The following is a 26,988-nucleotide window of genomic DNA, read 5'->3' on the forward strand; positions in this document are numbered from 1 at the left end:
ACTTGACCAATCACAAAGATTTACAAATGCACCATATGTGATAAGAAAACTAGGAATGAAGATGAATGTCTAAATAGAAGTAAGAAGTAGTGTTTAAAGGTAGGTGTCTATTAATACGAGCGGTATTACGTGGTACCAACTATTTATACTACCGTTCACTGTATCCAGAATGCGATTTGTTATTTCGTAAAACACCAGCAATACCTTGAAAAAATCATTAGCTTTGTACGGAGTAAAGTGTTCTACTCAATACGTGTCACCGCCCACTTTTCGTTTATCCCGCGACCGCTCAAGCTCTTCCGCACCGACTCATAGGACTTACGATGCGCGTCAGCTCTTATCTTCTCGTCGTCGCCGCTTCCTTTCTTGCTAGCTGCGATGGGGTCTCAGCCACTAGCCGGACCAAGTTATCGGCCGCGAGCCCAGCTGATGTGGAGCCGTCGGTGGATGTTGGCCCAGCGAAGAGCGTAAGATTCTTGCGAGGCAAACTCGAGCAGCCAGCCCACGCCCAGGACACTCCAGAAGAAGAGAGGTCGATTCCAAGTTTTAAGCTTATCGACGATGTGCTGCAGAAGTACAAAGTAGACATGAGCGCGGTGAAGAGGCTACAAGCTACCCAAAGCGGAAACGTGAACAAGCTGGTCCTGGACGTCAACGGCAAGTTAAAGACGTTCACTGACGTTGACATTAAGTACCTGCGCCAGAAGCTGAAGAACCCGGATATCAAGGGCCACCTCCAGGCATGGAAAAAGGCAGAGGCAAACCCTGTAGTTCTTTCGGAGCGATTGAGGAAAGCTGGTTTTGCCAAGGACAGTACCGTTATGGAGGCCCTCGGTATTTACAAGGCCCAAATGCTGAGAAAAAATAAGCTGCTGACTTTGAAGAACCCGTAACAGGGAAAGAGACTACTTAGGACGGGCGTTTCTACACAATTTACTTGTTTTTCTCTATTCGAGAGTCTGTCACTCGTGTGTAGGGTTGTTGTCTGCATAGTTTTAACTTTTCGTGTAATGGCTCTATGCCTTGGGTCTGCGGAATGAAGATATTAGCCTGGGTCCTTCGCTTTAGGTCGGAAGGAGCGTGGAAGCGTTTAAAAAATATTGAACTATCGTTGCGCGTGCAGTAGCTCCCTGTAAGTACTAGCAGCTCCTTTCATGCAGTTTTGTAGCTAACGTCGTAGCTCAAACACGGAAATCTTGAAGGCTGAAATAGAAATCGAGATAAAGAGAAATCATGAGAGATTCTTTCTCGGTGGGCAGGCCAGCTGCGCCGGCCTCACACCGCTAAGCTAGCGAATTACTGGTAATATCGATTAAAAAGCTTACATATTTAACTTCTTAGTCTGATTACGAATTAATCGTTGACGTCGAGAAGCGGCTTTCTTTGTGAGCTCCTAGGAGGGGTTCTCTTCGTGGTTGACCCACATGTTAGTGGACATGGTGCTATCGGATGATGCTAAAGTTAAAAATTGGCTTAATTATTCCTCATTCCGGTGCCATTCCCCGTGCTCTTAGCGAAGTCGAATTTGCTTTCAGGGCGGGTTCTTGGTGGTGGATATGCAGGTTCGTATGCGGCTTTTTGTTTTTATCCTATGTATTCATAAAAAAAAACTCAAGTTGTGTTCTACATTCACCCAGCCGGTTCTAGCCAAAATATCGTTACTCATGCCACTTAGTCGATATCGCTGCGAATACAGAACATGTATGATACTCAAAATTACTTGATGTGGTCCACAACTATGTGTTTGATTGGTCAAAACTGTCAGAATGGGAAAATCAGCCAATGAGATGTTAATCACAAAACGCAACGTTGGTCACATCTTGAATGCTACAATATCAAGCATCAGACTTTTTTCAAATCTTCCTTTGTTTGCATTTATTCACTTTTACCGCGTAAAAGGTACAAAGTTTATATAAAACTATTATAGACGAGCGCCGCCGCTACGCGGCCTTGTATTCTAGTTGTTTGCATTCCCGCCGAAGCGAAGCGGAGGCGGGATAATTATTCTTAAACCTCTGAACCCCTATGTGCCTAAATCGACTTCTTTAATTTCATAAATCTGGGTTTGATTTAGACCAGTCGCTACAAAATTCTGAGTTCCCAGTAAGCCGTGCAAATATTTTTACAAAAGACTGAGTCTCTAGCATCATACTGACCATGCTATTCTAGTGATCTTGACACAGTCTCTTTATTATTGTTGGCTATCACTGTCAAAATTACCTGCATTTCAAATAGCATGCTACACAATATATTTAATTTAGCGTCGTGCTCGATATCATGGGCCGTTTTTGTGCCGCTATGAAACTTAGCTCGCATCAATGCAAAGAATAGTAACGGCCTGCCCAGCTTGCACTAAATAACTGCGTGTACGGTCTGTTAGAGCTTGTAATTAACTAAAGATTGCAAAACTCAATGAAAGCTAAAAAATATTCAAACTGTAGCATTTCTAGTGCATTGAAGTGCGTCCATTTTGTGGTTATTCAAAATTAGTCATTAGTTACTCGAATCTGCCAGTTATGATTAAAACATTTGGAAAATGCGCCTTGCTGTTGTTATTAGCGGCGGTATTTGTTATTTGGTAGTTTAAATAAGATTCCAGAATGGTTTAACGATCAATTATACTCTAAGCTTAACGTTTCTTGATGGGGTCTAATTAACTAACCCTAATTTACGCATCTCATATTGTGTTGTTGTCTATCCGCTCCATTTAAAACTTTATCCTACGCCAATATTGGCGACACGTCCTCCGGTTTAGTAGTTTCAGATTTTGCTGTCTAAAAAACGTTTAGAAAACAAAGGCCAAGGTCCATTCGCTTACAGTAGTAATTGTCACCAGCACATATTAGTTATTTTCGCTCCATCTGAGACTATCTATCGTTATGGCTCAAGCGACAACGTTTTTAGCACAGAGTTGCTGTTGCAGCCAGTTATTACGGCCAGCTACTGTTGCTCTACGAATTGGCAGCTACCTGATGGAAACCCACTCAGGTAACCTATGTTTACAGCACAACAATCATGGTTATTATTTTAGCTGATGATTGTCATCGTAGCTTGCCGGTGCATAACTTGATCAAAAACGATAGGGTACAGCGTATTCCGTATATTAAAATCATGTCCTCGGAAATGCGCATTCTTACGTATCCGCTTAGCACCTTGCGACATTAAAACCAAGCGATAGCACTCGAATATTAAAAATAACAGCATTAAAAAATGTAAATATTATTAAAACGATGCCACCTTCGGATGGTGGATAGCCTTGTGCAAATCTTACTTTGGGTCTAGTCGGCCGCCGCCGCGACGCGGCGGAGGTGGCAGGTTTTAGTCGCAGGGGAAAAGGCTCCCGCCTTCGCTGCGCTCCGGCGGAAACATATTTGATGTAAACGTGATGTATTAAGTGCGTGTGAAATTGAACATTATTACTTTGAACCCAAAGATCTGCCCTGTAGACAATGTTCTGGGTGTAAACCCCATCCTGATCCTCCAGCTTTTTGGGTACTCGACCAGCGCCTTGAATCTTGATCATGAAGTCACTCGCAACATCGCAACGTACAGCTGCCCGTGGGAGAAGCAAGCTGTAGCTAGATACAGCCCCAAGTACTGCACCGTTTGTCATTGCGCCTTGTTAATGGTCATTGCAAAAACCGGTTGGATATGAAACTGCTTTCGTCTCACATGAAATGGAAAACTTCGAATGGCTCCATCACTGATTAAAACAATGCGGGGAATCAGCACATGTTGCCCCTGTCGCTCACCTGTCCTGATTGTGGCGTGAATGCCATGTGCCTTGAGGGCCACGATTCGAAGCCGTGATCCGTTGCAAAGCCCTAGATCTGAATTTAGGTTCCGCTTCATCATGATAGGCATCCCTACCTTGAGGGTCAGCTTGTGGGGAGAAATTCCACTGATAATCATCGAGTGGAGTACCTCCTGCTCGAAGAAATTTCCGTCACCATCGTCTTGTACAGAATCCGAAGACGTGTATTCACGCGCCTGTCCCGTTAATCGATCGGTCACCGCTTCATTGATGCGGTGCACGATTGCGTTCGTGGTCGTGAGGATCGTTCGGTTAGCGAAATACTCGTCGGTAGCAACCTCGGGGTTATTAATTGCGCCATACATCTCGTCAATGATCCGACCCATGTCTCTTAGAATAACGTCAGGACGAATTTCCTGGTCCTCGTCCTCGGACACAGGTGGATTCCCCCCCCCCGCCCCCGACTTGCAGCAGGAACTCGGAGAACCCAGCCATTTTCTCAGCAGTGTCCGCCACCTCAGCTGTGCGCACTCGCATGTTTTCCGTGAGTCGGAACGTCTGAAATTGGGGCCACATTCCAGACGACTTAAGGCAGGCGTCGATTGTCTCGACGGGTGTTCCATTCTTCACGACTGGGAGAATCTGACGGAAATCTCCCGAAAGTACTAACACTTTCCCGTCAAAAGGCTCGGTATCGTTGTCAAATATGTCCCGCAGTGCTCGATCTACTGCCTCGAACGCGTGGCGATGGGCCATGGGCGCTTCGTCCCAAACAATCAAACCTGCATGCTTGATCTACTCCCGAATATGGACATTCTTCCTTATACCGCACGTCGAGCTCTCGTTTAATTTCAAAGGTATTTTGAAGGTAGAATGCGCTCTTCTACCACACATGAGCAAGAGCGAGGCAATACCACTGGACGCCACAGCGATGGCAATTTTCTTCGAGAGTCTGACTTCGGTCAGAATGTTTTGAAGCAGTGTAGGTTTTCTAGTACAACCCGGGCCATCGATAAAATCATACTTCTTGCTCCTCAGGACAGTCTACCGCTTCAAAAATCTGGTCGTAAACCACCCGTTGACCTTCGTTCATCCAATCTTCTGTGTTTACAATCGCCTCGAAAGCTAACGCATCGTATCATGTGAGCTCACGTCGCTGTAATCCGATTTTGGCGAGTACTTCACGAAATAATGTGGGGAACGACCCTAATTGAGGGAGCTCGTCGAAGTCTCCTACCGCATATCCGTTCGCTTGAAGTTGTTCTTGAATGTTCATCAGCGTTTCAAATTCTACCAGCGCCGACTTGAAGGGGTCCATCAAAGCCTGATGTTTGCGTGCGAAATCCTGTGAAATATCTGCGAAAACCCGACCCCATAGAGCACCAACATTTGCTAGAGCTGAATACACCAGAATGGTGACAAAGCGCTGGCGTAGTTGACATAACATTTGAAACTCAGCAGCTTCCGTCAAACACGAAACCCACTCGTTGTCATTCTCCAAGTAGCCACCCTCCCGCGCCGCAATTTGGAATGTGGGGTAGACAGCCCCGTTAACCGCTCTCAAGTCTTCAAATGACATTGGACCTTTACGCTGACAGAGCAATAGTCGAAGATAGAACCGCTCAAAATCTTGAGGCGACACGTGGGTCATGCAATGCAATCGCAGCTTGATACTGTTTTCGGCGTACCCACCTTTTCGGTTGCTCTTTCTCCGGCACTTTCCAGCAGAACGCTTTGGGGGTGTCCTGATACAGCATCGTCCTGGCAATATGATTCTCGGGCACTTCACTCGCACACAGCTCAACGAATCTGGTCGACATTGTGTGGCTACCACGTTCCAAAACCACCTCCGGGTTTTCCGTCTCGTGGAAGCAAACAGGCTGCCCTGACTCGAGATGAACTGTTAGCTGTGTCACTGCATGAGTTTTCCCCTGAATCGTGAAATCGAGCAGGCACATGCAAGCTTCCACAGGAGAAATGTTTTGGGCGCTCAAGAAACGTAGAATATCGTTTGGTTCTCGACGCGCAGTCTGCTAGCCTCCTCGAACTTCTTCCACAGTGAGTGTAGCCATGTCGGGCCCTTTGTACACATACTTGTACAGGTATTTAACCGCAGATATATCCGTGTACACTTCCACATTAATCTGGCAGTTGTACTAGTACGGACTGTACGGTACAACCCACTGGTTAATCGTGGCATTGTCGTATTCCTTGCCTTTGACCTTTAGAGCCCATTCTTGTCGCCGACGTCGTCTATATACTGGACTAGCCGAGCGCCGCCGCTACGCGGCGGTACTTCAGGTTTAGTTATACTTGTTTTGGCCTTCCCCCTCAGCTACGCTTCGGCGGGTTAGGTATTACAAAAAGCTAGCCCCCCTATGCGCATCAATATTTTTAATTTCATTAAGTAATATGGGTCAACATGCTTACCTAATAAGAAATAATTATTCTAATGATCATGAATCAATATTCTTACTACAACCTCTTTATTATTGTTGGTTATAACTGTATCTTCATCTTTCACCCATAACCACCTGCACTTCAAACAACATTTCTACAAACGCTACACAATATGTTTAGTTTAGCGTCGTGCTCGATACCACGGGCCGTTTCTGAGCCATAAAACCTAGCTCACATCAACGCAAAAGATAGTAATGGCGTGATCAGCTTGCACTTCTTACTCGCTTGTACTGCCTGTTTAATCTTGTAAGTAGCTAAAGATTGATCACTTCTCATACCAAGCTCAATGAGAAAACAAAACAAAATTCAATTTTGTACATTTTAATACATTTAGCGCTCATTTTGTGCTGATCCATAATGAGTCATTAGACACTCCAATCTGTGCCAGTTATGATTAAAGCATCTGGATAATGCGTCGCAAGACGCCTTGCTGTTGTTATTGTAGACGGCGGTGTTTTTTTGTTCGATAGTTTAACGATGATTCCAGGATGGTTAAATGTCATTTAGGCTCCAAGTTTATTAATGTTTCTTTATGAAATCTACTTAGGCAACTATAATTAACACCTCTCGTGTTTTGTTGTCTTACCTCTCCATACAAAATTGTATCCTACACCCTTGTCGGCGACACGTCCACCCGTTATGTAGTACTGAATTTTGCTGTCTAAACAACTCTGGTTTACAGCAGTAACGTATGAGTTCTTTTTGTTCAGTCTAAAACTATCTACTTAGCCAACTATAATTAGCACCTCTCACGTTTTGTTGCTGTCTTGCCGCTCCATTATAAATCGTATCCTACGCCCCTGTCGGCGACGCGTCCGTCAGCTAAGTAGTATCGGATTTTGCTGTCTAAACAACTCTTAGAAAACAATGATTTACAGCAGTAACACATTTGAGTTTAATCGAAGACTATCTATCACTATGGATCAAGTGACAACGCTTATTAGCAGCGTTGTTCTTACGGCCAGTTCTTACGGCCAGTTCTTACGGCCAGCTTCTGTTGTACATGTACTACGATTTGGCAGCTCAGTCAGTTACCTCACCCTCCGATAATTTATATATATCAAAACAGTTGTTGTTATTAAAGTCATTGTAACTTGCAGAAACCTTTATGATAGTGTATTACGTATATTAATAGTATAGCCTCAAAAGCACGCATTCCTACGTGTACGCTAAGCACCTTGCAGCATAGAAAGCGTCTTTAGGGCCTATTTCATTTGAGAAAAAGTAGCACTCAAATATTAAAAGCAGCATGCAATATTAAATAGTAAATATAATACTTCATGATACTAAAACGATACCACCTTCGGATAATGGATAGGCTTGTGCAAATCTCCATATGTGCTCTGTGAACCACATGAGTTTACTTATGTAAGCTACATAATTCAGTTTTAACCAATCGAAGCCGCCTTCGCTCCGCTCGGCAGCCAATGGGAAGACTCAAAAATCTGAGCGTTTCGTGTGACGGACGGACGGACACCGTGCTTGCATTGATAGTTTAGGATATCCATTGGCATTGGTTCGTGTAACTTCTGTTAATGGCTTGGGATACCCTTTGGGGCGCTTGCCGTCCTTCATGCAGGTGCATGAAGGGTTTGCAGGCCTACATGGACCATGGAGCATGCATGACATGACCGTTTCATACAGCTGATGATTTTTATCCTTATCTGGGATCTCAGCGCATACCATCTTGTCTACGATATCGCGCGTTCGTCATTTGTCTTCATAAGCCAAAATAACTAATACGTGAGCGTGGGGGAGTCCTCGATTTTGAAATTCGACAACGTAAATCCGCGCTTTCACTCTCCCCCAAATGCCTTGGTTAAATTGTCAGGCGTCGCTTGCAATTTCTGCTGCCACACGCTGGCCACGATGTCTGGTCCATCTTGAGCTGTCTGGACATCGGAAGGTATCGCTTTAAGAATCTCGTCCCACTTGGGGCTGCACGTTTCAGTCAGGAAGACGTCGGGCCGTCCATATTCCCGAACAATTGCCACCGAATGTTGATACGACTTGTACATGGGCCGCGGACTTTCCAGGTGCTAGCCCGGTAGTAGGATACGCTTGCCAACCTGATTAAGAAAGTGGGTAGGTCGTCATCTGCTGCCTCCGTCCCGGTCCGGGTGCACCAATCTGTTCTAGGCCCTGTCATATTCCGACAGCAGCATTTCTCCTTCCGCCAAAGCCAAAATATCTTCGTTGAGCAAGGCGTCTTGAACACCGCTCTATTGATCGGCGCGAAGTGTTTTCTGATTGTCGGCCTCCCAGCGAAGCTGTTCTTGCTCGCATTTTGCACGCTGAGCTACACACCACTGTTAAAAAAGACGCCCGTCTTGGTGGGGAACAGACGGATCATCCACTTTCTGGTGAAGCGGAATGCGACGTGTTCACAAAGCGATATCGCCTTCTTGTCTCGATACTCAGCACCATTTGCGAACTCGGCTGTGTAGGTCCAGCCCTCCTCTCCATAAGGAAGGAAAAGCGGGTATTGGAGTGGATTGTAATCGGCGTGAGCCTCGTGTAAACGTAGCAGCCTATGATCGCGTATTAAGAGTCGTAGATCCAGATGCTGAACTAGGTTGCCACCCTCAAGGAAAGTCGCAGCCACTTCAGACACAGTGGGGCGGTTATGCGTCCCCGGTCGCGATGTAGACGGAACACCACGTCTACTGGACCCTTCGTGTTGTGTTGCTGCACTTCCTGCCCAAAGTGGAGGTACCGTTGCGCTAATGAGTTGTGCTCTGCCATCATTTTCTTGATGTCCAGTAGTGCAACACGATCTAGATCCGCGAATATACCAAGACGCCGCTCCGCGCGGCGTTGCATGTCTGGATCTACAATGTAGCTGCGCAAACATGGGAGCTACCCCCGCGCCTGTCCGATGGTCTGTGTGGGGGAGGAGAGACCCTATGTAGTGCTCCATAGCCCCTTGACTGCGATATGTGTACACGCCGTGTGTACCTGCAACGCTCTCGTCTTGGCGTACGTTTTGAAACGATCATTTGAGCACGAAGGACCAATCGACGTAAACGAAAAGGCTGATTGTATGCACGGATTTGACGGCGATACTCGGGGTCCCCGTACAGCTGGAGCAGCTGTGCTGGCGCGGGATGCAGTGGAGGCAGCTTTACCCTGCCTGCCAGGCAGCATGATATCGCAGACTCGCCAGGCCACTTCCAAGCATTGTAAATAGGACAAACGGTTGTAGCCGGGAGCTTGTGCCGGCCGTATACCACGCCGTCACCCCTTATCACGGACACGTCGAAGTCTTTGTGAGAAAAAGGAGCACGGCGATAACGGGCGCATTGAAGTCTAGTACGCACACGCTCGAACTCCTGTTGGCGTTCTTCTTCTGTCAACCTTGCTCTTCGAATGGCTTGCCACTGTCGGTCTAGGTCACGTTCCGTTTCCCTTTGTTGCCCCGCCAGCTGCGCACGCCGAAAAGCGTGTTGTTCACGGTTTAGGTCGCGTTCGTGTTGGCCTTGCGCTTGCGTCAGCCCTGCTCTGTGTATCGCCGATGTCTGTTCTGCTCGGGTCGCTTCTGAATCTCCTCTCCGCTAGCCCTTTGGACATGCTTGCGCTCATCAGCTTTCGTCCTCGCACAGTCGCGCTGAGAAAGTGTCATCTTACTTCGTCACGCTGAGCTCGCTGTGCGTCGCGTGTTCATTCGCAATCTGCCTGAGACAGTGTCCTATTAGCTCTTTTGTCGCGAGCTCGCGGCGCAGCCGAGATCGGGACATCGTCTCGATCCGCTGGTTCAGATACGACAGGTACTGTAAATAAAGCCATATCTTCAGTTTCAGCTTGGTAAGCTGCCTCCATTTCGGCCGCAAACCGGCGCTGAAGTACCACAGGATCGGACGCTTCCGGCTTTTTCCCTCGCTCTTCAATACGGCCAGCTTGATCTTCCGTAGCTTCCGTAACCGCCGTAGCTTCTTGGTGGACACTGCGGACTTGAAGCGCTTTGTTCAAGTCACAGCGCTTCCTTCGGCGCTTGTTCATACGTTGCTTCCGTGCTTCCTTCTCCTGTCGCTTTGATCAGTTCATTCTCGCTCAGGGCCTCCTCAGGCTCTTCCCGTGTCCTCTTCGGCTTTGTTCAAGCCATACGTCGGCGAACACGAAAGCGTGACGCGCTAAACAAAGTCTAAGTACACCGCACGTAGCAGTAGGTTTTCAAAACGTAGGGTGTTGGACATCTGCTTACAACCCGGGATTGCTTGCTCCCATCAAGGTTATCTCCGATAACTTATCCCACAGTCACGGGCCGTAGGGCTCGGAGCGGTTTTAGTTTGCAAAATTGTGCAGTCGAATATTCAGATTTGGTCCCCGGATAGTACTGAAGCTTGTGGTGCGATTCCTTTTCTTAAAAGGCGGCCGTTAATTGCAAAGGCTGGTTATTGATAGGCTATTACAGCCCCCATCCTATCTGTCGGTCAAAATAGGCCAGTTACGGTACTTCTCCTGACCAGCTGCACGCACGCAATGCGCGTGCCCATTAATAACCATTAGCGACCGGCTCAGCTGGTAAATGGATCAGCGGCCAAATGTGCTCTTGCGCAGAGTGGGCGGTGGGATAAAGCCCCAAGAACCTGAGCATTCTGGAGCCAAACCCCCTTAGCACGGGCTACCTACTTGCAGGATAAATCCCGCAAGTTATAAGCTACTCCCTAAGCAGCCCCAGGAACCTCGGACTATTTGTGAATGTGTGTCTTACTAGCTACTAACGCAAACTAACATGCATACACGCAGCGTACCTTGAGTAGCGTGGCGTTCCGCGACTTCCATTTCGAAAATGGTGGCAAAATGAAATTTGAACGGTGCATTTAAGAAAGATGTGTAGACCACATACAGTGTGTACACCACATATTGCAATTTAATCGAATCCACGCCGCCTTCTCTACGCTCGGCAGCCAGTAGAACGCCCGCATTAGCGCTACATTAATTAGCCCTAGCCCTTTATGGATGGACGGACGGACAGACGCATACCACACTTCACTAGGGAGCTTTGATGCATGTACTAGCGCTCTGGGCGCCCGATCCGCGGACGTTAGGGCATGGTTTGTTGGTGTAGTACAGACTGAACGCCTACGCTGCGCTGCAGCGGATTAAAGAACATTTCAAAATCAAAGCTAAACGTATTAAATGTATTACGTGCCCTACCAATTCCGCGCTCCAAAGATCTCTCTGTACACAATATTGTTGGTGTGTAGGTTCCCGTTCTCATTGATGGTCTCTGGATCCACAGCAATCTTGATCGCCTTCCTTGAAGTCACTCCCGACATCGCCACACAAAGCTGCCCATGTGCGAAGACAGATGATTCCAAGTAGATACCCACGTGGTGCATCAATTAGCCTTGGACCTTGTTGGTAGTCATGGCGAACGCTGGAGCCACCGGGAACTGCTTACGCTTGAGTTTGAACGGGAACTCCGTGTCATCGTCCTCACTATAAAAGACGATCCCAGGACTGAACACCATTTTACCCTTGAATGATCCGGACATAATGCTGGCCTCGATGCTTCTCTCGCGCAGTGACACAACTAGAAGTCGCGTTCCGTTGGAAAGCCCTGCGTCGTTATTCAGGTTTATAAACATGATGATAGGTGCTCCAACCTTCAGAACAATCCTGTGCAGAGGAATATTGGAGAAGTAAAGGGTGTTTCGGCGTTCCTGCTCAAACAAATTTGCGTCCGCGACCCCTTTGAGGCTGTCGACCAAGCTATACTCCTTCATTTCACTCGACAGCCGTTCCGCAACCATATCGTTGATACACCGAACACTAGCATTAGTCGGGGCTAGTTTGGCTCGCTCAACGAATAAAAAAGCGTGAAATGCTCAGTATCAGCCCGGGTACACCGCATCTATGAGTGCGTTGACGTTGCGGACTTGTCAGTCTTCTTCAACTTCATCCAAGTCTTGCTCGTGCTCCTCATCCACCGGAGGGAGTAACCGGAAACTTGGGGGAGATTCCATATCCGCTTCTTCTTCACCAGAGGTAAGTTGCTGTACCCGTCGTTCTGGAATGATACACATGGTCGCGTGGAATGCATATGGCGTCACCATTAATCTCATGGCTGACCGGATAACGGCCTTCTCCGATTTGAAGTAAAAACCAGAGAGTTCTGCTAGCTTAGCTGCACTGGCCGCGCCTGGGGCGGTGCGGACACGCATGTTCTCGGTCAGCCACACTTGACGCAAATGCTCCCATAGCGGCGAAGACTAAAGGCAAGATCGGCTCATCATCAGCGCTTCGTCCCAAATGACCCAACTCGCGCTACAAATTCATTCGGCTTCTCGTTCTGCCAGGAAAGGCTGCACGTCGACGGCTCGGTAAGTTTGACGGGAGTCCGGGACGTCGAATGCGCAATATGACCGCCTGTTAACAGAGTGGCAGCAATTCCACTCGATGCAACCGCGATGGCAACCTTTCGTGGTATCCGAACGTGATCAAATATTTGCTCGGGTTTAAACGACTTTCCTGTTCCGCCCGGACAATTCAAAAAGAAAAGCTTCTTCCCTCCAACCGACGCCGTACCCTGGTAGCCCACTTGAGCAGAAACGTCGTCGTAATCGGCTTTATAGCGTTTTGCCTTCGTGCGGTAGAAGTCTGCAAGAATCGATTGGCTTTAGACAAATGGAAAGCAGACGGCTTCGAATTGACCCCACACGCAATGAACCTAATGACGCAAGAACAACGCGGCGTCGGCAATGCCTGCGGGCGTATCCATCTTCCTCGTCTTCGATGCTATTGATGCGTCGGGAAAGGTTGGCAACGTCAAGTTGTACGAAGTCAACATGTCTTCTGGTCAGTGATCGCGATGTGTGGCTTGTGAGCAGCTCCGGATCCTGTGCCGCCATATTAAAGCTGTAATATACCGACTTGCATCCGATAACAAAGGGATGCAATTGCTGTATAGACCTCTGCAATACTTTCATGGTGCATATTCGATAGACGTGCTCCACGCTGCGATGTCAACTGTTTCGATACACATTCCGACCGACGCTTCTGCTGATACGTGCGAGACGATAAGGCCCCCGCCTCACTATCGACAAGCTGGAACCTCAATGAAGGGAAATCCCAAAAGGACGATCACGCTTGGGGCTCAAAGCGAACGCGTAACAAAGGTAAATGCAGGGTCAACAGCGCAATCCGACCTTGACAACAACGCTGAGGGAGCCTCAGAGCACGCTGATGCTGTAGAAGCAGAAGTCGGAGATGGAGATGAGGGCTCTGACATTGCAGCCTTCTTTGATACACAACTAAGTGCAACAACAGTGAAAGGGCGACGGCAATATCGCTGCGGCCAATGCAGCGATACCAACCACAACACAAAACATACACAACCGTAAACCAGGAACGTGAAGAAGCAGGAATCCCAATCGTACCCGGAAAATATCTTGTTGGGGATTGCCCCTTTTCCATCTGCGGAATTCTGAGTGGATATGAAAAAGTAGTTGATAGTTAGAATTCCTCAGATTCATTTTAATAAATTACAATTTTAATAATTTACAATAATTTAATGCAAGGACAACCATTGTGTTGGGTGGAGGGGGCTGTCAATAAGTTTTTCCAGCTTTCTCGTTCACTTTTTAACAGAAGCTGCCAAAACATAGGATGTACATCTTCGATAATCCTAAGGAACGTATAACAAGACGGAGTACTGTGAGGGGCTGGCAACCAGTGTAAATAATATCAGAAAATACCTTAAGTTGCTGTGCTGTCGTCGATGCGAGCTCAATACAATCAACATATATTTTGAAAGACAGGCATTAAAATAAACTTCATTCAGATTGCTTCGTGTTTACTTACGCGTGTAGTAAATGGCCCGATCATCATCTCCAATAGCCGGCCACTCAGCGCACATTTCTAGGTTTGAACAGCACTGCGCTTTGTTATCACACTCCGCGCGCTGCAACTCCCTCGGTGGTAGGGTTTAGGTGACGCAGGGCGCGTCACTGGACTGCTCTCTAAGCGTAGATCACTTCTTAGCGTAGGTGCCATTAGAATATACTTACACTTAAGTTGAAAAGCAATCAAAAGAGGTACGTAAACACAGTGAGTGCCGGGAAAAAGGCCACGACAGGGCTGCAGTACTGGTGTGGGCTTGCTCTTCTCTCTGGGGTTCGCTGAGCCGCAAATTGAGTTGTGAGAGAGAGAGAGTAAGCCTCACGCAACCCAGTACGCCTCTCCGCAAGTTCTATTTGATACATAAACTAATGTAAACCATACTTTACCGACGTCAGTGTCGTCGTGAGCAGCACGGCGGCACGGTCGCTCTTGTCCATCGATCATAGTAAACTTGGTATAACCGCACACATCCGCACGTGGCACGTCGGTAAGTGCGCAGCCGCAGGCTGCAGCAACAGGCGTAGGATAGGATGCAGGATCGGCTGTCAGTGTCAATGCCAGGCACTGACAGTCCACTTGTACTGCTGGTGCTGGCCTCTTCACACAGGGGCTGGCATCTCTCAGCGGTGGCTTGAAATGTGCAGTTCTTGAAGAATAGCCGTCTGATAGAACGCTGAAAATGTACGGCGTTTTCTCTCTGTACCTTTCCCGAGAACTCTCTCACGTTGAAGTAATTAGACAAGCCCCAACACTGCTAACTACCAATCACATCACTTTGGTTCTTGAAAATAAATTATCTCCTTAATAGGGGGTTTCAAAGTTGTCATTAATTAGGATTTTTTTGGCGGAGATGAGCCTCATTTTTGTCGAAAAATGAGGGGGCTTTCAGCTCTGAAACACCACTAAATTGCCACAAAAAACAGATAATTACCTTGTAGCCCGTAACCCCGCGTGAACGAGTCGCAGGGCGTGAACGAGTCGCAGGGCGTGAACGAGTTGCCGTGCGTGAGGACGTGAAGGCGTTTCCGCGCGTGAGAGCGTGAAGGAGTTGCCGCGCGTGAAGGAGTTGCCGCGCGGTGATGGGTGCTGATGAGCAGGCCCCAATAGGCAACAGTTCAGTGATACGAACTCAAAGGGGAACTCACGCGCGATGCACCGTAGCCCGGAGCACCAAGCCGAAGTGGCGCAATTCGCGGTCCACACGGGCTCCACAAGATAATTTCTTCCTGGCTGGTGCTGTGTGATTCTGTTGGATTAAGGCTCTACGAAAGATCTTCATGTGGATCTGTGGCTTGCTACAGCGGCGCAATTTGGTCAACAAGTGACAAAGCTTCGTCTTCGGTCTTGCCACGCTGCAGAAGTTGCAGAAGCAACTCCTTGCGCACAGCCGATTGCGCTTCCCTGAACCGAAGCTGGCGCTCATCCCGTCTCTCTTCCTGCTCTCTGATGGCGCGGGCTTCGCTGACGGATTGTCCATGGTAGAGAATGGAGAAATGTTTTGCCGGTCTCCAAACAGGCCTTCGATGTCGTAGTAGAACGGACAAGCTTTTTCAACAGCTTCTTCGAGCGCCAGCCCTGCTTCGAGCTGCGATTCAGTAAGGCCAAATCCCGTCTGGAAGTCTAACCTTTCCCTGATATTCCTAAACACCTTAAAGTAAGATGTCCAGCGGCTTTGGCATGTATAAGCATCCCATCGCTCGATATATCCCATCGCTCGGTATACTTAGCCGGTATCGGCGAACCTGCATCCGCAAAAGTCTTCAAGCAAGATGTGAACACGTACTCTGCCATTTGACCGAAGCCTGACATCTTTGTGCGCGCCCCTCCAAAGCCAGCAGAGTGGTCGTCATTTGCCTTGCCCACAATCACATTGAAATTAGCCGGTTTTTTCAGCCATTCCACCATAAACTGCCTCTGCAGTAAGGTGGTGTGGCCACCCTTCTGGCCCTTTTGGCGTGCCATGCTGTACCCTTCGCTTCCCAGCCACCAGATTCGAAAGTAACCAGGTTATATATTTAGCGGCGTACCCCTAAAAATGAGAATCAGCTGGAAAAATGCGGCTCGGGAGCAGGGGTTAATGGTAACTCCAAAATCGGTGAAGTTAATATTGTAAAAATATCACCTGTAGACCAGTTAATATAAAAAATATCACCTTACTAAGACAATATAATATTATAAAATATCAACTTAATATTAGTTAATACGATATTTTTTTTTAAAGATTGCGTAATCAGGCTAAATTAACTAATCCGATGTCGTTAGCTCTCGACTAGCTGAAGTATTACTAATCAACCGTGAGGGAGGGACAATTGTGAGAGTGACGGCAAGGTTGGCGTCGTATGTTGGCACTGCTGAGCGCATTAATCTAGCGCCATAGGCAGCAGGTTTATTAGACGCACGATGTGGACGAGGAGATCGGTAGAGAACAAGAACAAATGTCTTGATTTCGCTCTATCAACGTTAAACAGCTGCAAGCGTTTGCAGTTTTCCATCTCGATCGCCTTTGTCTGTGTCACGGTGAAATACTAGAGCAAATACAGTCTTAAAGCCTACTGCTTTTTTAGAACCTGATCGAAAAAGTTATATGGCTGGGTAAGGTGGCAAGAAACGTACTTAAGTGGAAAAATATCATATAATATTATGTAGTATCTAATATTTTCAGTTCTCCGAGTTAACATTTAAATATTATGCTAACTACGGCAAAAATGAGTTACTACTAAGATTTAATATCAAAATAGTACTATTACAATCCAAAATATCATATGATATTTGATTACCATTAGCCCCTGCTCGGGAGGCGCATTTTTCGACAAAAATGAGGCTCATCTCCGCCAAAAAAAATCCTAATTAATGACAACTTTATAAGCCCCTAATGTGGGCCCCGAAGATAAATGTACCTATCCCAAAAATAGTCTCCGACAATCTTTGTGTTTAGTTAATACCATTGGTCAATAATTAAGTGGCCCGTAGCGAACCGCGGCTCCATACATTTCTAAGGCAAATTCGGTCAGAAATGGACACCGAGCTGATCCTCGAACCGCCGGACGCCGTCTTGGACGAGAGCGACCATCACTCCAAGACTCCGGAGGACGCAGACACATCTCATGCGACGGATGCGGCCAACGATGTCGATTTATCCACTGCCTCCGTCGCCTTGGGTCGACGAAGCGGCCGCGGCCGAGATAAGGCCGAGGCGGCCATAGCGTTGCCCAGCTTCATCTGGGACTATTTCGTGAAGGACGCGAGCGGCAAGTTCGTTATCTGCACGCTATGCCCCGCGCAGACCACGCGCTTCGCCTACTCGGGCGGCACTAGCACCATGAACCGCCACTTGCGGAAGAAACACCAGAAATACGCGCCTGGCAAGTGCGCAGCAGACTACGAGTACCCGAGAGGGCTCCATCGTCGTCCAGTTCAGCTCCAGGCGATCGCATCCCCCGCAACCTCAGCCGGCAACGCTGCAGGCTCTGGTCTGTTAATGTCGGCGGACACTGCGAATGTGTTGGGTGCTTGTTTGTCTCCTAGCGACCCGCTGGGTAGCAAGCAGAGACACCAGCTCCTTGAGCTGAGAACCGCCAGAAGACGCGCTGCGAGTGGAGGCGCCGCACTTAAGAGAAGGAAAGTGGCGGACCAGACGGAACAGACAGCTGCCTTGACAGTGGCAGGGACGGAGTTTGACCCGTCAGGCTTCGTGACGCTGCCAGGAGGATCCACAGCCACAGCCACGTCAGGCGCATTACAGTTCCCAGCAGGTTTTGAGCTTAATGACGCGGCTATCGAGATGGCAGGTGTCGGGCTGGACCAGAGGTTCTTTGATTACTCTACACTCTCAGGATCGTCCAGCACAGGACTGCGCGGACGCCGACATAGCTCCAGTATCAGCGGAACGAGTGGCAATGCCGCGAATAGCGCAGCGAACCAGAAGATCCTGACGCACCGACTGCTCAAGTATCTGATTGCGCAATACGAGCCTCTGGACGTCTCTCATATGGGGGCAGAACTCAGTATGCTGCTCTTCGGAGGCTCGATAGAGTGGCCGACGCCAGGACTGAACTTTGGCTTCGGCGGCACTCTGGGATTCGGAGGAGGTTTGGGCGGATCGGTACCCAAACTCCCGTCTGAAGACGCCATCAAGTTGGCGCTAGCGAATCTGTATTACTCGCAGCGAGAGATTTTGAAGGAAGTGATGGCGGACGTGGAAGTGCTGAGCCTGTCGCTGAACAACTGGACGTCGGTGTTTGGCCAGAACGTGCTCACAGTCAGTGGCCACTGGATCTCGCGAGGTTTCCGACGTCGTGACTGTGTGCTGGAGGTGTATGTGCTGCCTCTAGATGAGCGAGTGAACACCATCGCGCTGCTACGAGATGTCATGGACAAGTGGGACATCCCGTCGTCCAAAGTTGCAGCGCTGACGATGCGTCCACACACGTCCACTACGAATACTGCACACGAAGAAGATAGCGACAGTCCACGGACAGTTGCACAAGCCCAAGCAGAAGCCGAGGCTGAGGCCACTGCGATCCACAGCGAGTATCCTGGCTTGGCAGTGGTGCGGTGCTTTGTGGAGGAGCTTGAGGGCGCCGTGTCGACTGGCTTACGCGAGTGCGCTGATCTCACGCGTCGATGCCGCAACTACGTGTCGTATTTCATCCAGAACCCGTCCGAGTACCAGATTTTCCTCGCTCTGCAGCGCAGTATGGGCGAAGAGGCCTGTGCTGCCTCCGCTGCTTCAGCCCAAACAGCTTCCATTGCAGCCACCGCAGACGGCGTCAGTGTAAGTGTTGCTGAGAACGGGAACGCTACGATCGGAGACGAGCTGGACGGCGTCAAGGAAGGACAGGACGCGGATGCAGCCACAGACGACGCCGCGTCTTCCGTCCAGAACGCCAGCTCTACATCCGCCTCCTCTGGTTCGAATGGCAGCGTGGGCGAGTCGTTGCCCGTGATCTGCGACTTCGGCGACCGCTGGAACTCCACGACGCAGATGATGTGTAGGATTGTGGAGCTGGAGCGAATGTTGCTACGCTACAAAACGGGACTGGAGAGCGACAGCAACCCAGCGCGTCGACCCATGCAGCTGCGCTTTGTGTGCTGTGAATTGTCTCCTGAAGAGTGGGCGTCGTTGAAGCAACTCGCTCGATTACTGGACCCCATCGAAGGTTTGGTGCACGTGTCGCCACTGGCGTATCCTGGGTTATCGATCATTTATCCGCTGCTACACTCGTTGAAGAAACACTTGGCAGATGCAGGCACGTGGGTCAGCGACCCGCTGGTTGCCACTGTGCGCCATACGATCGTCAGCAACCTCAATATGGACTTGTGCTTGTCTGGCGAGGCTCCGTCGTCTCCGTATTTGTCGTGTCTGTTAGACCCACGCTTCAAGTCATTACCGTTTTTACCGGTATCGGAGAAGGAGCGATTGGTAGAATCGCTCTACCTGCTTCTTGGTGTCCACGACAAAGACGACGGTGTGGAGGCTGTAGATCAGCCCTCTGATGTCGCGACTGAAGAAGACCAAACGGAGGAACACAAGAAGCAGAATCCGAGTGCGAAGGCTTCGAGTGGAGCAGCTACGAACGCTAAAAAGGCCGCCGCTTTGTTGCACGAGTTCTTCCCCCTGGACGAGCCAGCGACGGAGCTTGACAAACTCAAGACGCAGGTGCAACAATATCTCGACTCGCCGTCTCTACCGGCGACAGATGAGAGCGAGCATGACCCGTTGGAGTGGTGGAGTCGCTATCAGCGGCTGTTCCCGTCGCTCGCTCGACTGGCGAAAAAGTATCTGTGCATTAGCGCCGTCTCGACGCCGTTTCAAGAAGCGTTTACGAGTTATGGCCAGCTGATGAGGGAGAAGAAGGCGCGACTGGACATCGAAGTGGCAGCTCAGGTGCTTTTCTGTCGCAGTGTGTCTCGGATTCCCGAGATGGAGCGTATCGGCGTGTAAATGGAGGGAAATAACGACGACGTTACTTATAAATATCGACATTCCCACGTTTAAGCCTACCTTTGGGCTTGAAGGGGCGATTAACTTCAAAACTACAGAAAACTACACAAATCGTAATTTTTGGCTTCTACTTGTAGAATTTGCTCATGACGCGGAAGACGCACTTGTCGACATTTTCGGCGAATCGGCGCCACACACTTCGTCGGTTGGACTTTGCGGCGTACGTAAAGTCCCACGGATCGTCCAACACGAAATCATAGCGTCGAGTGGACATGGCTGGCGTGGTGTGTCGAGTCCAGAAGGGCTCGCTCGCTGGATTGGTGCGCTCGGGGCCCATGGACTGGGCGAACCGGTTGACTGGCGATGCTGGGAAAGCACCGAGTGACGAGATTGAGATGGAGCCACTGCGAGCTCGAGGCTTGAGGCTCGGCTGTTGGATGTCGCGGTGGTGAACATTGCGAGTGTGTAGGAGAGGACAGTTGGGGTCGTTGCTCATGCTGAAGCGTGCGTCAACCACGAAGTAGCGGGGCATTTTGGCAGAAGTGGAAGATGTGCCTTGGAGTTGGCAAATTGAGAAGTGACGTGGCTTCGGAGTTGGGCTGGGGCCACGTTGGACTTGGCCCTGTATCGGAGATCTCGCTGGGTGGGGTAGTGGATGATGCACGTCACGTTAGATGAGATCTATCCAGCAAGTCGACTGCATCTGGCGGTTTAACACGAATCTGGTGAACACGATCTCCAGTATGAGTCGACTCTCTCTGGGTGGGTTGGCATTTTTTTTAGTGGCATTCTACGGTAATTTCGAATCCGCTGCTTGTGGATAACCACAGCGTAAGCTTTTCAAAAATGCTCGAGAGGATCTCGTTTCAGGAAACTGGAATCCGGATGTGCAAATTCTACCAGTTTCGAGTCCGAATTGAGATCTACAGTAGCTCTGCATCAATCTCGGGAATTCAAGAATCGAAGTCAACCTGTATGGTGGCAACGTTTAGTAGTTTTGTAAATTGTCTGAAGTAGTCGACACTATATGCTTGAGGTATCCCAGGAGGAAAAGAAGATTTCATATAATTTTACTACTCGAGCAATGAGCACCAAGTTACTTTGCCTCGCAAATAAACCAACTCGAAGGGGGTTACTGTTCTACACCTGAATCTCTCGACATGTCAGAGACGGCTGCTGTCTTGAGCATGAAGAGGATCTCGCAAAAGTTCTTTTTCACCAGCTCGTCGTCCTCGATGCTCTCCGTGTCGGTCTCGCACTCGCTCGACTGCTGGGCCACGTCATCCATGGACACTTCGATCTGCTCCTTCATGCACACGAGCGGCAACTCGTGGAAAGCTCTGGCCTTGTCGGACAGCACTGGTTTGTTGCGGTTCTTGTACTTGTTGGCGCGGTAGGGCCACTTGAAGCCGTGGCGCTTGCAGTTGCGCTTGATCGTGATGACCGAAACCTCGATGAGCTCGGCGGCCTGCTTCTGCGGCATGTGGAAGAACTGGGACAGGAAGTCGTAGTCGAAGTCGTACACGCGTCGACTTTTGCGCTCCTTTTTCGACTCGGAGCACTTGCGACTGGTCTTGGCTTTGGTCTTCGTTGGCGTCGAAGCGGTAGGGCAAGTCTTCATGGTTTGTGAAGAAGGGGGGGGGGGTCAGCAGTGAGGCGCAACTGGGCAAGTTGTGGAATGAGCCATCGAAAGCGAGACGTTGCACCGCCTGTGAACTCTCTCGTTTATCGTTGACGGAAGGAGACGGCGGGGTCTCACTACCACTGTTTTCTAGTTGCATGGTGTCGGAAGAGACTGGGACGTTGAAGCGTAATTGATGACACCAGATTTCGAGTTTCTATAGACGTTTGTATGAAGCTCCCCCCATCACAGTAGACGCGCTGATATAGCGGAGCCACTTTGGACGGACACAAGAAACGTGGGCTTGGATCCAGTCGAAGGGTGCGAGCCAGGAAGGTGCGGGGATCAGTGCGCCCCACACGTCGAAAAGTTCATCGCCTGTGTTAACCAGCGGAAGACGGAGCGGACCCCCAGACACGCCAGACTCTAATGGAGACCGAAGACGGAGATCCTCTTGGAGTACACGTAAATATTTCCACGGGATCGGGTCCATCCGCATCCAAGACAACGGAGCCCACACAATTGAGGTGGGCTGTGGGGATACAACGCGACTACAGCCCCCGGGTACAATTGGGATGCGCTCGAGAAAGCGACTTGGCGACGACGTCTTGGTTGAAGCCGCCCCCAGTTTGTGATACGGCCCATTGGTTCTGCTTCGTCTCTGTAGGTGACACGCAACGACAAACTTGTAGGGCAGTAACGACGGGCCACCAGAGGCCTGACGTTGAAGTTTTTTTAGATGGCGATAATTATCTCGTTTATATTGGCGTTCATGCTTAATAGGTGGTTGCAATCGACTTGCGTGAATATTTTACTAGTGGTTGCTACTGGATCGCGCCTTGAGCGAGGTCCCGGTATATCTGCAGAGAGCGAGCGCAGGCCGAGGGTACGATGTTGGAGCAGCCGCGGACGCATGAGTTGCGCAGATCTGGGAAGGGCGTCTCGTCGTCGTAGGCGCGGCACGCCTCCATGCAGCTCACGCCGTCCGGACAACGCGAGGCCGACGCGGCCTCTGCAGCCTCCATCTTGTCGCACACGAGCTTGGTCACCGTGAGGGACCCGTACGAGCAGCCGTTCATGCACGCGGCGTTGTGCGGGTCGCTGGCAAAGACATCACAGACCTCGTTAGAGAAAAAAAAACAGGAGAAGATCACACAGCTACATTGTTGAAATCGTAGCCTACCGCACGCAGAGCTTCCTGCACGTTTCTTCGTGCCAGCGAGACCGCACGCCGCGCACTCGACAGCGTCCACGCAGCAGTTCCTGGTCTGTTTCGACCGTTGCAGCTGGAGTTGGTACTATCGTGGCTGTAGCCTCGACTGCTTTGGCTTCGACATTCGAGAGGTTTTCGGGAGTGACGGCTACAATGGGGGACATGAATCTGGCTTTCAGCGCTGCAATGTTCTCAGCGTCGAGCGCTGTTCGAGCGCCGACAAAGACGCCGCCACAGAGCAGCACGACGACCACAAGTCCGCCGAGATAGTTGGTAATTCTTCGACAGCGCTTAGCCGGCTCCATCTTCTTCCAGTATTTGTCGGCTTCATCTTCCCAGATCGTCGAGCCACCGCGCTCCCGACCTGAGTCCGACACTAGACCCACATTGCGTCGCATGAGGGACATGCCTCTGAGTCCTAGAGCGCTCCTCTCCACTGGCTTTCAACTGATGGCGCTCAAGGCCCTTTGATGTCGTCAGACTTCCTGGATTTCGGTATTTTTAAGCAATTTACTTTCAGCTCTATTTCGAGAAAACCAAATTTCGTTCTTATGCCAACTTTACTTTTGATTGCTGAACTATCCGAGCCCATCGTTGTCCTCGTCAGCTGTTGAAGTTGACGCAGAGTGATTAACGTAGATTTCAGAATCAAGCTCTTCATTTTTTCGTCGACACCAACGAAATTCGAAGTTGATCCGAGTTAAAAAAGTCCCACGTAGTACTAAGACCCGCTCGAATGCTCGCTCAAGACCTTTACGTGTCCCCAATAGCCGTGGCGAGTCCAGCAGAAAGGAAAGATACGGTACAACTTTTTGTTGACCCGAGGTGATCGAGATGGGAGCACTCTACAAGTATATCGCTCTGAGATTCCTGCTGGGAATCTCTATGCTTGGAGACCCGTCACCAATGAAGGGGTGCAAACAGATACATGCTGTTGTTGGACCGAGCGGACAGATGAACAATGCCACCGTCAGACAGCGTCAAAAAGATTCAGAGCTGCACCATTGGCCAACTCTCGTTCGTGGTGTAAGGCGATGTAGATTGCTTTGCATCCGGAGCTGTCGAACGGTGTTGCGCCCCCGTATGATTCGCAGCAGTGGCTCCGCTTGCATGGAACGGCTGGAGTCCACCGCAAGCATCCAGAATTTCGCGACTACCATCTCGATAAGCTACGTAGTTTATGCTCTGGATATCTACTTGTCAATCTGGACCTGAGCTCTTCACGCAAAGGGTGTTGGTACCAACGTAGTTGAGTCCCCCCTTTGAACATAGCCCAAACAACGTATGTTCCGACCTCCAGTGACCAATGTCTTTCGGTTGCAGCTCTTGGTCAGCTCAAGCTCCTTTTCATTATTCAATTCTCCTGCTCTCTAACAAATCGACCTACACATTCAATCTTCACTCCATGAAGGTGTTCACCCCTCCATCCACGCCATCTTCCAGCAAGAAGAACGTCCAGTCGATCCAGCCTGAACGCAAGAGTCGACGCAAGTTCGACTTCTCCATCAAAACGCTTCAGCTATACTCGCACTACCGCCAAGACGACGCTGCTAAAGAGCTTGGTGTGGCTCCGATCACGCTCAAACGTATCTGTCAACGACGCAAATACCGATGGCCCTATCGTACCATCAAGGCCAAACTCCGTCGTGAAGCTCTCGCTGCCGAGAAGCTGAGAAATACTGAACGGCTAACAACACGGATGACGACGCCTTCCTCGCCTTCATTGGCCGCTCCAGAGCTGCTGCTTTCTCTGAGTAAAGAGAGGAAGACCTTCAATTGCTCCCCCACTTCGGTCAGTGATGTGGACTCTACCAAGCCAATGATATGCTCTCCTAAACCTCGATTTCTGCTAACGAGTGATGCGACTGGACTGAATCAACTTCCTCCGTTGACTTGGGTGCTTCAGAGACATCGAATGCAACCTCCTGCCACGTTGCCTCAGCCTTTGCACCAGCTCAACTACAAGAGCTCCTTCTACTCTGCCTCCTTCCACGCGGCAGCCCCCACGTTCCCAATGAGGACGACGCTCCGGTTTAAGGAGCACGGGAAGACGCTGCAGCCACTACTGGAACATGAGCAGCCACACTACGCCAATATCTGAGACGGAAACCCCGACCATGATTTATTGAGTACTAGTGTTGCCTACATCTTTTTGTAATTTGCCTGTAATTAGGATTGTCCAAAGTGTGCAGTTTAATAAAGAGAACAAACAACTTAATTTTAACCCCTCTAATACGATGGCAGTGCAAATTAAAAAAGGGTTTGGAATAGTACTTCTCTGTCCCACCAATTTATAGGGATTTCGGTTTTTTGAAATTAGCACTTCCAACACGAGCTTGTTATTCGAAAGCTTGAATCAGCGTGCTATTTACTATATTTTTTGTGGCTTCATAACAGCGACCAGCAAGTAAATAACGCCATGAATGTGGACTCATATTTGGAGTGAATTCTGTTTTGTTTCAAAATTTATAGGTTTATGAGCGAAAATTTACTAAAGCTGCAGTAAATGCTCATTCCGATAAAGCGATCCTATACACATCAGCGTAATCACAAGAAGCAACTCCCAGAAGCAACGCAAGGCGCAATTTATTTTAAGGCTTCCATCTTTCCAGAGATAAAATACCGGAGCTTTGAAAGTTTCATAAGCCATTTGACAAATATCACAGTAGCCCAAGAGGAAGAGCGGCTGTTGACGCGCACACAAAATGGACCGAGGCACCAGCAATACTTCGACGGCGTTTGTTCCGATCAACTTCCCCCCCCCCCCGCCCCCCGACGCTTTAGCCACAAGGTAATGACGGCACCACTCTCTCAGGCACTCGAAAGGCTATGGTTTGCAAGCAAATGCTGCGCTCTCGCCTCCAGAATATTAAGCTGATAGAAGAAAAGCTGGACAAAATTTCACAGTATTATCTAGAGCTTATGAATGAACGAGACGAGTTGGCTCTGATGATAGCTTACGAGTAGGAAAATACTATCCGCCTTGCCGTCGCTGCTGGGATACCTACGAACGAAACAGGCTACGTGATGTCGTACCCAGTGGCTCTCGAACAGTGCTGCGAAGCTCTATTAGAGCACATTTAAGTCAGCTTAATGCAAAGTCACTGGAAGAAGACGAGATAAGGTAACTACTTAAACATCAATACCATTTGGCGAAAGCAACTGCTCGTGCTAATGTTTTATGGTCGCAAGTACCTCCAAGTCAGTCGCCTCTATCTCCTTAGCAATTTGGTTTGCTACAGTGTTAACGTCTGGTTGCATAACTATCATCCTTATGATACGTAGCCGCATAATTGTGATATCGTCCTTTGTAACGGCACCTTGTGCAAGCGGGAAGCTGCCCTTCAACACGGAAAACACTTGGGCTATAGTCAACACACCACACGAGGTTCCATCGGGCTGCTTTGGCGAGATTAACAATACGTTACTGTGCTTCACCGGATAATCTTCATTCGGCATGGTTTTATCATGCCACGCTTTCAAAAATTGCAGAGCCGTAGACGTGTAAGTCGCTTCCATCGTATCCCAATACGAAGCTCCGCACATTGGCTCGTAGTAGTAGGGCGTAAAGCACGGATCTTCTCTTTTGCAAACAATGGCGACGACGCTGACACCCCAATGAATGTTGCTTAAATGCAGAGGCAACACAAGGTAGTGGAAGCTTGATATCCGTGGCTGGGGTGATTTCGGACAGCCCATAGTTGGCGAAATTGAATCCAATGCATAACAATCTCCCAGCGCATCGCAGATGCATCGAACACTGAAAATGCTAATGACCTTAGAGAACATTCTATCGCGCGCAAGCATTCCAACGAGCGTGTCGACCTAACGGTGCCTTCACCGCTTAATAGTCGGAAAGTAGAATTTAAACAAGCACCCTCGAGCTGTACCACCACTTCGTTTGTCAGCTCCCGATGTTTTCCCCCCGCCGACAGTAAGAATATGTCGTCCGACTCAGTCTCCGCTTTGAACAGCTCTGGGTTTGCAAGGATATTGCTCCATTTGATCGTTTGCAGCTATTCCATGTCAGCTCTCCATGCGTTAGCTGTTTTTATCACGTTGTAAAACTCCGACATTTTGAAGACAGCTTCACTGTTGTAACGGATCTGTACAGCAACCAACAGCATTGTAGAAGCAATTCAGTCACAGCA

At 49.2% G+C, this 26,988-nt stretch overlaps 4 protein-coding genes across 4 annotated transcripts; 2 read left to right on the plus strand and 2 right to left on the minus strand.

Moving 5' to 3' along the window:
- Window positions 1–323: 323 nt before the first annotated feature.
- Window positions 324–893, plus strand: PITG_16836 (secreted RxLR effector peptide protein, putative; the record flags this gene model as incomplete). The annotated part of the gene is made up of 1 exon (XM_002897233.1): window positions 324–893. One exon carries the CDS (start codon window positions 324–326, stop codon window positions 891–893), a length of 570 nt encoding a protein of 189 aa, XP_002897279.1.
- Window positions 894–20,130: 19,237 nt separating this feature from the next.
- On the minus strand, window positions 20,131–20,535 carry PITG_16840 (uncharacterized protein; the record flags this gene model as incomplete). Its single annotated transcript, XM_002897234.1, has 2 exons — window positions 20,131–20,414; window positions 20,481–20,535. The coding sequence occupies 2 exons, from the start codon at window positions 20,533–20,535 to the stop codon at window positions 20,131–20,133; spliced, it is 339 nt and encodes a 112-aa protein (XP_002897280.1).
- Window positions 20,536–22,448: 1,913 nt separating this feature from the next.
- PITG_16841 (uncharacterized protein) lies at window positions 22,449–23,142 on the minus strand (the record flags this gene model as incomplete). Its single annotated transcript, XM_002897235.1, has 4 exons — window positions 22,449–22,725; window positions 22,808–22,892; window positions 22,984–23,005; window positions 23,092–23,142. 4 exons carry the CDS (start codon window positions 23,140–23,142, stop codon window positions 22,449–22,451), a joined length of 435 nt encoding a protein of 144 aa, XP_002897281.1.
- A 1,100-nt stretch (window positions 23,143–24,242) lies between these two features.
- PITG_16842 (uncharacterized protein) lies at window positions 24,243–24,938 on the plus strand (the record flags this gene model as incomplete). The annotated part of the gene is made up of 2 exons (XM_002897236.1): window positions 24,243–24,629; window positions 24,744–24,938. 2 exons carry the CDS (start codon window positions 24,243–24,245, stop codon window positions 24,936–24,938), a joined length of 582 nt encoding a protein of 193 aa, XP_002897282.1.
- Window positions 24,939–26,988: the final 2,050 nt, after the last annotated feature.

This window comes from Phytophthora infestans, genomic scaffold (genome assembly GCF_000142945.1).
Source record: "Phytophthora infestans T30-4 supercont1.46 genomic scaffold, whole genome shotgun sequence".
NCBI classification, from domain to species: domain Eukaryota; phylum Oomycota; class Peronosporomycetes; order Peronosporales; family Peronosporaceae; genus Phytophthora; species Phytophthora infestans.